A 14,320-nucleotide genomic window follows, 5' to 3' on the forward strand; every position below is an offset into this window, starting at 1 on the left:
GTTTAAACACAGAAGAAAACATTCTCTGATGGTTACAAGGGTGGGGAGGGAGGGTGAGGCTTATTCACTAACTAGATAGTAGACAAGAATTATAGGTGAAGGGAAGGACAACACTCACTACAGGGGAAGCCAGCACAACTGGACTAAACCAAAGCTAAGAAGTTTCCTGAATACAATCAAACACTTCGAGTGACAGAGAAGCAAGGCTGGTGGTCTGGGCACCGTGGTTTCAGGGGACATCTAGGTCAATTGGCATAACAAAGCTTATTAAGAAAATGTTCTGCATTCTACTTTGGTGAGTGGCGTCTGGGGTCTTAAAAGCTTGCAAGCAGCCATCTAAGATCCATCAACTGGTCCCTGGAGTAAAGGAGAATGAAGAACACCAAAGACACAAGGAAAGTAGTAGCCCAAGAGACAGAAACGGCCACATAAACCAGAGACTTCATCAGCCTGAGACCAGAAGAACTGGATGGTGCTCGGCTACCACTAATGACCGTCCTGACAGGGAACACAACAGATAGTCCCTGATGGAGCAGGAGAAAGATGGGTGCAGAACTCAAATTCTAGTAGGTCTGACTGAGACTGGAGGATCCCCAGAAAGCATGGCCCCTGGATTCTCTATCAGCCCAGAACTAAAACAATTTCCGAGGCCAACTCTTCAGACAGGGATTAGACTGGACTGTGGGACATAAAGTGATACTCGTAAGGAGTGTGCTTCTTAGTTCTAGTAGATAAAAGAGACTAAATGGGCAGCTTCTGTCCGGAGGTGAGATGGGAAGGCAGAAAGGGTTAGGAGCTAGTTGAATGGACATGGGGAATCAGGGGGGTGGTAAGGAGGAGTGTTCTGTCACAGTATGGGAAGAGCAATTAGAGTCACATAACAATGTATGTATAAATTTTTGTATGGGAAAAAATAAAACAGTTAAAAAAAAAATCAGCATTGGTTGTTCACACAGACTGTATCTTTCCTTCCACTTCCTAAGACATGTGTACTTATTATCAACATGAATTATTCTTCAAATTTCTTACTTGCTTCTTTGACTAAGGGAAGAAAAGCATAAGAATACCTACATTAAATGACAGCTTTACTTTTCACTTTGAACTTAAAAAATAATATCTTCATAATAAAAATCATATGTTAATAAAAATACCTACCGCAGTTACAATAAAACCAAGAAGAAATTTTATGTCAAATGAAAATACATCAAATTTTGAAAACAAAAAAATCATATAAAAATACTGAAGACACTCAAAATCAATATTTATCAGAAGAGACTTAAAATATTTATAAGAAGAGATTTTAATACTTATCTCTTAGTACAGCCCACTTTGGACAGGGTTGGGGAAAGGGCATGCATGTCAGCAAACTCTTCAAGGTCTTTAAAAGAATCTCATTTACTACCTGACAGCGAGCATCACAATATTGATTATTTAAAAACAATTTGATTGGTCAGAACATCTCATATGACATTATAATTAATCAGGAAGAAAACACCAATGCCATAATAAATCATAGACTCAGGAAACTAATTCTTGTCTGCGTTACCTACAACTCAGCCCTCAGTTTGTCTTTCTCTGCCAGCAATCCATCAGGTCAACACAAGTCCCTGACCATGGATAGCAGTATCCTGGCTTGGGGAAATCTGAGAGAAGAATCCTTGATGGCACAAAATAATTAAAATCTTTTGGTCCACTATTTACCATCTCTTTCAAAGCTTCATACATCTGGCTCAGGAATGCCTGGAACTGAGGCAGGTGAACACAGGTATCTTGCTGGGTTTCCAAAGTCGAGGCCTGGTCCCATATGGAAAGCTTCCGCAACCAAAACTGATACTCAGAAGAAAGGTCTACCAAATCTTGAGCCATTGCAGAAGAAGGGAGAAGGTGGAGTACCTTTACACTGGCCTGCATACACTGGAGGAAACTGTGTGCATACATCAAATCTACAATAAAGAAAAAACAATGAAGCATTTTTAAAACGATCTTTTATCAGTACCTTCATGATCTACTGATGAGTGAAACGGGGATTACAAGTGACTATAGCATGCCTTCTGTGCTGGAGTCATCACTGAATTATTTTGAAACATGTCACCCAGCTGTAGCTCTGATTTTTACCATCTGAACTTTTTTATCATGAGTAATATTAGACTAAAAGTCATTATACCTCCACAGGCACATGCTAATTATGTACAAAAAGCACAGCTGATAATACTTTATATCTTCTTTTTAAGACAGATCTATTTTTAAATGTTCTAAATATGAAGTTAATTTGAGCATTTTAATGGAATGGGAAATCAAAAACATCCATGGGTGTTTAATAATAGTCTGTGCCTAAGAAATGTTTTTGAAGTTCTTATGTTTTATATGCTTCTCATTTAGGTGTAAAAAAAATCTCTGCACATTACTGTCTAATGAATTTTCTTCCCAGTTTCTCTTTATTTCTTAGGAAAAAAAGTAAAATAATTCATTCCACATGCATCGATTTAAACAATCTGCCTAATTTAATTAGACTCCCCTTTATATGGTTGATCTCAGTTCATTCACAAGACAAAAGCATATTTTAGTAAATTATGATAAACTGCAATGATTGATGACATGTACACAGTCCTAAGTGATGGAAAATAATAACTCCTAAACTTGACTTACTACACCTGAAATCACATTAATAAGAATAACAGAGTTACAGGGCGAGTCTGTGCCTCAGGTAACAGTACTAGCTGCCATGAAGTCAATTCCAACTCAGGATGACCCCATGTGTGTCAGAGTAGAACTGCGCTCCACAGGGTTTGCAATGGCTGATTTTTTGGAAGTAGATCATCAAGGCTGTCTTCTGAGGCGCCTCTGGGTGGACTGCAACCTACAATCTTTCAGTTAGTAGCCAAACACGTTAACCATTTGTAGTTATAGAAATAAACTCCAGGTGCTTCCCAGCCCTCCCGTTGCTCATGGTTACCCTCCCCAGTCCGAAGCACACAAGGCAGAGAAGGGCGGGCTGCTTCTCAAACAGGTGCAGGCTTTTATAGATGCAACTTTTCCTGGGGAAGGGATGACTCTAAGCTACCTAATCTCAAAAGACTACAAGTGGTAAACAAAGTCAAGTTTACATCTTCAGCAGCAATAATCAACAAGATAAAATGCTACCAATTAAGTACGCAAAAAAATCAGCAAATGGGGTTCCTATTACTAAACAGGAAAGGAGGAAGAAATTTAAACAGATTATACAATTTGGCTGCAGCACAAACATCTAGACCAGGAAGATCAAAGATTTAAAATGAGACTTAGTAATTTATAGTTTTGAAAAGGACCACGTTCAAAAAAAGGAGGTTAATAATAAAGGCAATACATGTATGCAGTCAGGACAGCACATAACAGCCAAAAATCTAGGGTTGTTCCCAATTCCTCCCTTTCTCTCATCATCCCCTTCATCCAAGCCATCACCAATACCTGTCAGTTCTACTCCCAAAATATATATAATTTGATTTGATTACGTTCACTTCCCACCTGAACTGCCGCCACCACTCCATCCCCTCCATCACTACCCTGGAGTGTCACACTAGTCCTCTAACGGGTCTGGCCTGTCCCCTTCCAGTTCATTCCACAGCACTCTCCTGCTTAAAATATCCTTTCGGTAGCTTCCTTGGAGAGATACCCAAACTCCCTGTAGAATAAAATCCAAGCTCCTCACTGGAGTCTGTAAGGCTCCAGCACACCCTCCAACCTCATTTCATTTCCTCCCTCCCGGGTCACCACAATCCAGTGTGTCCCATGAACACACCAAACCCTTCCTGCTTCCAGGCATTTCCGCTGATTCCTTCACAGCTCTTATATCAGTAACTGTTGTTGTTGTTAGCTGCCATTGAGTTGACCTCTGACTCATGGCGACCCCATGCACAACAGAACAAAGCATTGCTTGATCCTGTGCCATTCTCATGACTGGCTGCAGATCAGACCACTGTGATCCATAGGGTTGCCACTGGCTGATTTTTGGAAGTCGATCACCAGGTCCTTCTTCTTAGTCTGGAAGCTCCACTGAAACCTATCCAGCATCACAGAACACACAACCTCCACTGACAGACGGGCGGTAGCTGTGCATTAGGTGCATTGGCTGGGAATCAAACCTAGGTCTCCCACATGCAAAGCGAGAATTCTACCATTTGTTTGCTCACTTAGTTATGGCTTCTTTTACTGGAATGTAAATTCCCTGTCTTCATAGAACTTAGCACATGCCTGGCAAACACTCAATAAACACTGAATGCAAAAATTAATAATTCACTGGAATTTTTCAAAGTACAGGTCTAGGCTAAATGCCATAAAATGATTTACCAGATAAAGCAATTTAAATTTGAAAAGGTAATCCCTCCCAAAAAAAAAGAAAACATAAAAGGTATCATGATGTTATTTATGTGAAATTTAAGTATTACTACCCCATTTTATATAACAGTAATAATAATAAAAGCTTAAACATACAGATGCTTACTAGGTTCCTGACAATATAGTAAGTGTTTTCTGCACATTGACTCATTTAATCCTCACAGCAACTGTATGAAATGGGCACTATGATTATCCCCATTTTATAGATTAAAAAGTTGAAGTATAGAGAGATTATGTAATCACCCAAGGTCAGGAAACTAAGTGCTAGTAGACAGGAGAGGTAGGATTGTGTGCTTTGAATCTAGAGAGTCTGGCTCTAAAGTCTGTGCCCTTAAACAAAGAAACTGAAGAAATCTTGTCGATTAATTTCTTATATATCCCTACATGCAGGGCAGTTTAGATATTTGGGAACCATAAATTCAAGAATATTTTCATAAAAGAAATAAAAAACATTATTATATGATAACAAAATTATAAACAATCTTTTGCTTAGCAATGGAAATGCATCTGATTGTTGCAAATGGATAGAGCTCTATGGAAAAGACAGTCCAGCGGTCTTCAGTGTGCAGAAACCAGTGGTGTCTAGATTGTGACACAAGCAGTGTCAGTGAGATGCTGAACATCCTACAATGCACAGGACAGCAGTTCACAGTGAAGAAGGGTCTTGCTCCAAATGCCAATGATGTCAAAAAAAAAAACAACAAACCAAACCCTTTGTCATCAAGTTGAATTTTGACTCATAGCCACCCTACAGAATAGAACTGTCCCATAGGGATTCCAAGGCTGTAAATCTTCATGAAAGCAGATTGCCACATCTTTCTCCTGCAAAGCGGCTTGTGGGTTCAAACCGCTGACCTTTTGGTTAGCAACCAAGCACTTAACCACTGTACCACCAGGGCTCCTTTTCCAGTGATGCCACTGGTAAGAAACACTAATTTAATCTGACCATTTAGGAATGGGCATCTGTTGGTTCTACCTATTGTGATAGTTAAGGTTATGTGTCAATTTGGATGGGCCGTGATTCTCAAAGGTTGGGCTATTATATAATGTTGTAGTTCGGCAGTTACGTTATGAAGTAATTTGGCAGTTATATAATGGTGTAGTCAATTCACCATGACGTGATCTGATGTGATCAGCCAGTCAGTTGAAAGGGGAGTTTCTTTGGGGGTGTGGCCTGCATCCAATATATATATATGGACTTTCTGGCAAAGCTTACTTGCTTGCTCTGGATCCTGCACCTGGCACGTCACCATCTGATTTCTGGTTCTTGAAGCGTGAGCCAGCAGCCTGCCAATCTCAGGATCGTCAGCCTACGCAGTCCGTGAGCTAGCAGCCTGCCATTTGACCTGCTTATCTTGGGTTAGTCAGCCCCTGCAGGAGAAGTCTCCAGCCTGACACCTGATGACGGACTTGGGACTTGCCAGCCTCTACCAACATGTGAACCATTTCCTTGAGATAAATCTCTCTCTCTCTCTCTTTCTATATATATATATATATGTATATATATATATATATATATACACATAGGTATACATATACATGTTGTTGTTGTTAGGTGCCATCAAGTCAGTTCCAACTCATAGCGACCGTATGTACAACAGAGCGAAACACTACCCGCTCCTGCATCATCCTCACAATCGCTGTTATATTTGAGCCTACTGTTGTAGCCACTCTGTCAATCCATCTTGTTGAACATCCTACAATGCACAGGACAGCAGTTCATGGTGAAGAAGGGTCTTCCTCCAAATGCCAATGCTGACCCTCTACTTTACCAGTGTGATGCCCTTCTCCAGGGACTGGTCCTTCCTTATAACATGTCCAAAGTACAAGAGACAAAGTCTTGCCATACTTGCTTCCGAAGAGCACTCTGGCTGTATTTCTTCCACGACAGATTTGTTCATTCTTCTGGTAGTCTACGGTCTATTCAATACTCTTCGCTAACACCATAATTCAAAGGAGTCATAGCCCAGGTTGGTCTCACAGTGGGTCCCCAAATCCACCCTGTCGTTATCTCCCCAGTTCCAGAATGCATAATTGGAACAGATATACTCAGCAACCCACAGAACCCCAACACTGGATCCATGACAAGCAGAGAAAGGGCTAATATGGTAGGAAAAGCCAAGTGGAAGCCATTAGAACTGCCCCTACCTAGGAAAAGAGTAAACCAAAATCGTAACTGCATTCAAGCAGGGACTGCAGGGATTACTGCCATCATCAAGTACTTAAAGATACAGGGGTGGTGATTTCCACCACATCCCCATTCAACTCACCTATTTGGCCTGTAAGAAAGCAGATAGATCTTGGAGAATTTAAATTTAACCAGGTAGTGACTCCAATTGCAGCTGCTATTCTAGATGGGTTTCATTGCTTGAACAAATAAATACATCTCCTGGTACCTGGTATGCAGTTATTGATCTGGCCAAAGCCTTTTTCTTGAATCCAGTCTCGAAGGAACACCAGAAGCAGTCTGCCTTCAGCTGGCAAGGCAAGCAATACACCGTCACTGTCCTACCTCAGAGCTATATCAACTCTCCAGTCCTATGTCATAACTTAGTCTGAGGGACCTTGATCACCTTTTCCCTTCCACAAGACGTCACACTGGTCCATTACATTGATGACATTATGCTGATTGGACTTAGTAAGGAAGAAATGTCAATGACTCTAGGCCTACTGGTAAAACATCTGCCTGCTAGAGGGTGGGAAATTAATCCAACAAAAATTCAGGCACCTTCCACCTTAGTGAATTTCTAGAGGTGGTGTGGGGCATGTCGATATACTCTTTCTAAAGTGAAGGGTAAGTTATTGTATCTGGCCCTTCCCATAGCTCTAAAGGAGGCATAACGCCTGGTTGGTCTCTGGGTTTTGGAGGCAACATATTCCTCATTGGGGTGTGCTACTCCAGCCTATTTATCAAGTGACTCGAAAAGCTGCTAGTTTTGAGTGGGGCCCAGAACAAGAGAAGGTTCTGCAACAGGTTCAGGCTGCCACGCAAGCTGCTCTGTCCCTTTGGCCATATGATCTGGCTGATCCAATGGTACCTGAAGTGGCAGTGGCAGATAGAGATGCTGTCCGGAGTATCTGGCAGGTCCCTATTGGTGAATCACAGCACAAACCCTTAGGATTTTGGAGCAAAGCCCTTCCATCCTCTGCAGATAACTACTCTCCTTCTGAGAAACAGCTTTTGGCTTGTTACTGGGCCTTAGTACAGACTGAATGCTTAACCATCGGGCCACCAAGTCACCATGTGGCCTGAGCTGCCCATCATGAACTGGGTGTTGTCTGACCAAAGTGTCATTAAGTCCAACATGCACAGCAGCATTCCATCATTAAACAGGCATGGTATGTACAAGATCGGGCTTGAGCAGAACCTGAAGACACAAGCATGTTGCATGAGAAAGTGGCCCAAATGCCCATGGTCTCCACCCCTGTCACATTACCTGTCCTCTCCCAGTCTGCATCTGAATGGCCTCATGGAGAGCTCCATATGATCCGTTGACTGAGAAAGAAAAAACTTGTGCCAGGTTTACAGTTAGTTCTATGCAATATGCAGGCACCACTCCAAAGTGGACAGCGGCAGCAATGTAGCCCCTTTCTGGGACCTCTGAAGGACAGTGGTAAAGGAAAATTCTCCCAATGGGCAGAACTTCGAGCAGTGCACCTAGCTGTTCACTTTGCTTGGAAGGAGAAATGGCCAGATATGCAATTGTATACTGATTCATAGGCTGTGGCCAATGGTTTGGCTGGATGGTCAGGGACTCAGAAGGAACATGACTGGAAAATTGGAGACTGGATTTATGGGGAAGAGATATGTGGATAAACCTCTCTGAATGGGCCAAAGAAGAGAAGATATTTGTGTCCCGTGTGAATGCTCACCAAAGGGTGGCCTCAGCAGAGGTGGATTTTAACAATCAAGTGGACAGGATGACACATTCTGTGGAAACCAGTCATCCTCCTTCCCCAGCCACTCCTGTCATTCATTACCTAATGGGTTCATGAACAAAGTGACCATGGTGGCAGGGATGGAGGTTATGCATGGGCTCAGCAACATGGACTTCTACTCACCAAGGCTGACTTGGCCACAGCCACTGCTGAGTGCCCACTCCGCCAGCAGCACAGATCAACTGTGAGTACCGATATGGCATCATTCCTCGAGGACTGCTTCCATCATAGAAAGGGCAGCTTTTTGTTCTTAACTAAAATAGACACTTACTCTGGATATGGATTTGCCTTCCCTGTACACAATGCTTCTGCCTAAACTACCACCTGTGGACTCACAGAATCCCTTATCCACTGTCATGCTATTTCACACAGCATTGCCTCAAAGGATTCACTTCACAGCAAATGAAGTATGGCAATGGGCCCATCTCATGGAATTCATTGGTCTAATCATGTTCTCCATCATCCTGAAGCAGCTGGCTTGAAAGGACAATGGAAAGGCCTTCTAAAGACACAATTATGGTGCCAAGGGTTGGGGCAATGTTCTCCAAGAGGCTTTATATGCTCTAACCAGCGTCCAATATATGGTGCTGTATCTCCCACAGTTAGGATTTATGGTTCCAGAAATCAAGGGGTGGAGATTGGAGTGACACCACTCACTATTACCCCTAGTGATACACTCACAAAATTTTTGCTTCTTGTTCTCACAACTCTACGCTCTGTGGGTCTAGAGGTCTTAGCTCCAAAGGGAGGAATGCTCCCAAGAGGAGACACAACATGGACTCCATCAAACTGGAAGTTAACAATGCCACCTAGCCACTTTGGGCTCCTCACACCTCCGGATCAACAGGCAAATAAGGGAGTTACCATACTAGCTGGTGTGATTGATCCTGACTACCAAGGGGAAATCAGATTGATGTTGCATAGGGAAGATAAAAAAGAGTACGTCTGGAATACAGGAGATCCCTTAGGGTGTCTCTTACTACTACCATGCCCTGTGATTAAACTCAATGAAAAACTACAGCAACCCAATTCTAACGTGACTACTAATGGCCCAAACCCTTCAGAAATGAAGATTTGGGTCACACCACCAGGCAAAGAACCACAACCAGCTGAGTTGCTTGCTGAGGGTAAAGGGATATAGTAAGGGTGGTATTAGAAGGTAGTTTTAAATACCAGTTACAACCAGGTGACCAGTTGTAGAAACAAGGACTGTAATTGTTATGAGTATTTCTTCCTTGTGTATGTACATGAATATTTTTTCTTCACTTACAAAATGTAAATTGGGCTACTGTATTTTCAGTTGTACATGTTAGTCATATCACATTAGGCACAAGTATGACTTTGTAATTGTCTTTATTTAGAGACTGTGTACGGTTTAAGGAGATGTGTACAGGTGCCAAGTTGACAAGGGCTGGACTGTGATGATTAAGGTTCTCTGTTAACTTGACTGGGTCACAATTCTCAGTGATCTGGCAATTGTGGAATGATGTAATTTGGCAGTTATGTAATGATGCAGTCATCCTCCCTGATGTGATCTGATTTGATCAGCCAGTCTGTTCTAAGTGGAGTTTCTTTGGGGCTGTGCTTGGATTCCAATATATATATAGATGTTCTGGCAAAGCTCACTAGCTTACTTTGGATCCTGCATCTGGCTCATCATCACCTAACCTCTGGTTCTTGGGACTTGAGCCAGTGGCCTGCCATTCTGCCTGTTGATCTTGGGATTTATCAGCCACCACAGGCCGTGAGCCAGTGGCGCTCCTACCTGCCAATATTGATGTTCATCGGCCTCCACAGCCTGTGAGGCAGCAGCCTGCCATCTTACCTTCTGATCTTGGATTCTTTAGCTTCAGCAGCCCATAAGCCAGTGACCTGCCACTTGACCTGCTTATCCTGGGTTCACCAGCCCCTGCAGCTACTTGAGTCAGGAGAAGCCTCCAGCCTGACGCCTGACAATTGGGACTTGCCTGCCTCTACAACCATGTGAGCCATTTCCTTGAGATAAAGCTCTCTCTCTCTCTAAATATGTGTGTGTGTGTGTGTGTGTGTGTGTATAAATGCTTCACTGGTTTTGCTTCTCTACAGAACCCAGCCTAAGACATCTGTTTAGCATTCCTCCTTCCTTCTTTTGGTTACAGTACCTTACTTTTCCTTGAAGAAAGAACGTCTCCTTCATTCCATGGGGTCTTTGTGGTTCTGTTAATCAAAGTGCCTTGTGCCATCAGCCAAGGGATAGGATGATGACTCAAGTTACGCAGATCAGACTCTCTGCTGGGAATCTGAGTATTGAGTAGATTGACACAAGAGTGGAACTAAGTCACTTAAAGACTTTCTTAGTTTAGTTCCCTGGAGTTATCCTAGTTCATATCCTTAAAAGGTATGGTTTTTCAGTCTGATTCTGTCAGTTAACCAGGATCCTTCCAATAATTTTTGGTTTTCTTTTTAAATTAACTACTGCTGTTGGGTTTGAACCTCCAACCTGTCAGCTAGTACTCGAGTGCTCTGTGCCACTCAGAAAACTCCAATGACATTACCAAAAACAATCAAACCTATTACCGTCAAGTCAATTCCAAATCATAGCAACCCCATAGGGTTTCCAAGGCTATAAATCTCTATGGAACCAGACAGCCACATCTTTCTCCCAAGGAGCCGCTGATGGTTTCAAGCCACCAACCTTTCAGTTAGCAGTCTGGTGCTTTAACCACTGTGCCACAAAGTCTCCTTACATAAGCAAATGGTGACTCCAACTCAAGCTGCACTTTCAGATGTGGTCTTCTTATTGGAGCAACTTAACACCACTGTTGGCACCCAGAATGCAGTTAAGAAGCTGGTAAATGCATTTCTCCATTGGGATAAACTAAGGACACAGGACATCACAGTGGTCTATTATATTGAAGATACTAGGCTGATAGAATCTGGGGAGTAGGAAGATACAAGTGCCTTAGAATGTTCCACACGGTGGGACAGAAATCCCATGAACATATAGAGCCTGCCACTTCACTAACTTCACTAAGTTTCTTGGGATCCAATGGTCTGTACCATGTCAGAATATGCCCTTTAACATGAGGATACACAAGAAACTGGTATCAGTGGTTGCCTCCACCGAGGAGATCTGGGCTGCTGGATGATGTATGTAGGAAAGGAACTTAGTTTTCAGTGTACACTTTTTTGTACCTTTTCAATTTAATGCCGTATATACTTATTACTGGAACCCTGGTGGCACAGTGGTTAAGAACTTGGCTGCTAACCAAAAGGTTGGCAGTTCAATTCCACCAGCTGCTCCTTGGAAACCCTATGGGGGCAGATCTGCTCTGTCCTATATGGTCACTATCAGTCGAAATCAACTTGACAGCAATGGGCTTTTTGGTTTTATACTTATTCCTTACTCAAAATCAATAATTAAATAAAAACAAACAAAAATAAAGCGAATGATAACTGCTTTATCTTCTAATTACTAACAGGCAAACTGCTTGGCTGATCTCTCTGGGATTCTGAAGGTAATGTATACCGCATGGAAATTGCATCCATTAATCTGCTTCTACCAATTTGCCTAGTAATGAAAATATTTGTGTGGGGCCCAGAACAAGAGCCACTGCTGGTCCAGGCTGAAGCACTTTGCCATTTAACTTGTATGACCCGGCAGAGCCAATGCTGTGTAAAGTGTGCAGCACGTCAGGATTCTGGACAGAGCCTCTGGCAGGTCTCAGGAACTAGCGTGATCTTCCAGCCACGAAGCTGGGCGTGCCCAGCAGCATTCTATCATCAAATAAAAATTATACACTCATTTGGTCAAAATGCATGAATGAGGTTTTGGGACCCCATCTGTATTTCTTTGCTTGTTATGTCACAAAATTGTAAAGATTCCCTTCTCTTTCATTTTCCCTTATCCTACAGAGCCCTGGCAGCACAGTAGTTAAGAGCTCAGCTGCTAACCAAAAGGTCAGCTGTTCGAATCCACCAGCTGCTCCTTGGAAACCCTATGGGGCAGTTCTACTCTGTGTTATAGGGTTGCTATGAGTGGGAACTGACTCAACAGCAACTATTTATTATTACTATTACATATATAGAATATATTATTAGTAGATAAATTTTCTATTTAGTCCATAATTTGCAGAACATAACAGATGGAAAGAGGAACTGACATCATCCAGAGATCCTGGACTTGAAGCTAGATGCATTAATCGGGCATTACTTTGGATTATCTCCCTTTTTAAAGGAGGGGAGAGCTACATTATGTTAGTTAGAAGTATTTGTAAAATACTGTGCATGGAAAGTAGTAGATTTGAAAGTCCTGAGTAGCTAGCAGGTGAAAAGTAGTACATATTGTTGTTTCTGCGTTCCTAGCATCCCTTTCTTGTTCTTTGGATACATGTTCCCCACTTTTGGTTTGAAGGCCTTCTCTTTTTCCTTCCCATGTGGTGGGACTACAGGCTCAAGGTGTACCCCGTAGAAGTGGGGGAGTTATGTAAGCCTAACAGATCAAACTAATAGCTAGGAAATATGCTATATATAAAATAAAGTTTATGCTTATTGTCTGATACCACCCAAAAACAGAAGACTTTCCCTAAATAAGGAGAGTAGATGATACTCTTGATTAAAACACAGGCTATGTGATATGAGTGAAATTTGTTTATGTTTCTTTTTTATAATTGAATATGTTTAAATTTTAAAAAAAAGTAGGGAAAACAATACAATGAACCCCCATGTGCTCAAATTTTTCCATTTTTAGAGCAAATCACATCAGATCACTTTATCCCAAATACTTTTATTTATGTATCTTTTTTATAAAGACTTTAAAAAAGAAAAAAACTACGATACCTCTTTCACACCCCATAAAATCAACAATACCATCTAATAGCCAGTCTATGTTCAAATCTCTCAAAAATTTCCCTTTCCATTTGGTTTGTGCATATCAGGATCTGAACAAGATTCACACATTGTATATGGTCAATGTTCACAGTTCTCTTAAGTTTCCTTAAATCTGTAACAATCACCCCTCGTTTTGTTTTTTTTTAACTTTTTCATAACTTTTATCCATAGGAGAAACCAAAACATTTGACCTAGAGAATTTCCCACACTTCTGCATTTGGCTGACTTGACTGCATCTCTATAGTGTTGTTTAACATGTTTTGCTCTATTCCCCATACTTCCTGCAAATTGATAGATCAACAGGCTTTAGTAGATTCAGGTTCAATTATTTTGCAAGAATACTTCATTCATGATGTTGTGTACTTTGGCTGAGATCAGAAGGCACATAATGTCTGGTTGTCTCACATTTCGTAATTCTGAAATGGATCAGTGGATTCAGGTATTTTCAACCTAATCCACCCTAATTCAGGCCATAGGAGCCCTGCTGGCACAGTGGTTATGCACTTGGCTGTTAACCGAAAGGCTGGCAGTTTGAACCCACCAGCCACTTCACAGAAGCAAGATGTGGCAGCCTGCTTCCATAAAGATTTACAGCCTTGGAAACCTTGTGGGACAGTCTTACTCTCTCCTACAGGGTCTCTATGAGTTGGCATCAACTTGATGGTAGTAGGTTATTCCACTTAATAAAAGGTTCACCATCAACCTTTTCCCTAATGGTCTTAGGATCCACTGATGATCATTTGGATCCAATTTTTTTTTCCTTTTTTTTTTGTTGTAGTTTAAGTGAAAGGTTACATTTCAAGTTAGTCTCTTATACAAAAATTTATACATACACTGTTATGTGACCCTAATTGCTCTCCCTATACCGTGACAGCACACTCCTCCTTTCTACCCCTGATTTCCAACGTCCATTCATCCAGCTCCTCCTAACCCTCTCTGCCTTATCATCTCACCTCCAGACAGAAGCTGCTCATTTAGTCTCATGTATCTACTTCAGCTAAGAAGCACACTCTTCATGAGTATCATTTTATGTCCCAGGGTCCAGTCCAATCTTTTTCTGAAGAGTTGCCCTCGGAAATTGTTTTAGTTCTGGGCTGATAGAGAACCCAGGCGCCATGCTTTCCGGGGTTCCTCCAGACTC

The 14,320-nt window shown here is 41.8% G+C and overlaps 1 protein-coding gene across 1 annotated transcript in view; it reads right to left on the minus strand.

Annotated features, from left to right (window-relative positions):
- The window catches only part of FANCC (FA complementation group C), a 361,687-nt gene that overhangs the window by 243,815 nt on the left and 103,552 nt on the right, over positions 1-14,320 (minus strand). The window contains exon 2 of the mRNA XM_023735819.1: positions 1,702-1,943. Coding sequence (XP_023591587.1) covers positions 1,702-1,943 — 242 coding nt within the window. The remainder of the gene's footprint in view (positions 1-1,701; positions 1,944-14,320) is intronic.

Source organism: Trichechus manatus, unplaced genomic scaffold, assembly GCF_000243295.1.
Source record: "Trichechus manatus latirostris isolate Lorelei unplaced genomic scaffold, TriManLat1.0 scaffold00082, whole genome shotgun sequence".
Lineage (NCBI taxonomy): Eukaryota > Metazoa > Chordata > Mammalia > Sirenia > Trichechidae > Trichechus > Trichechus manatus.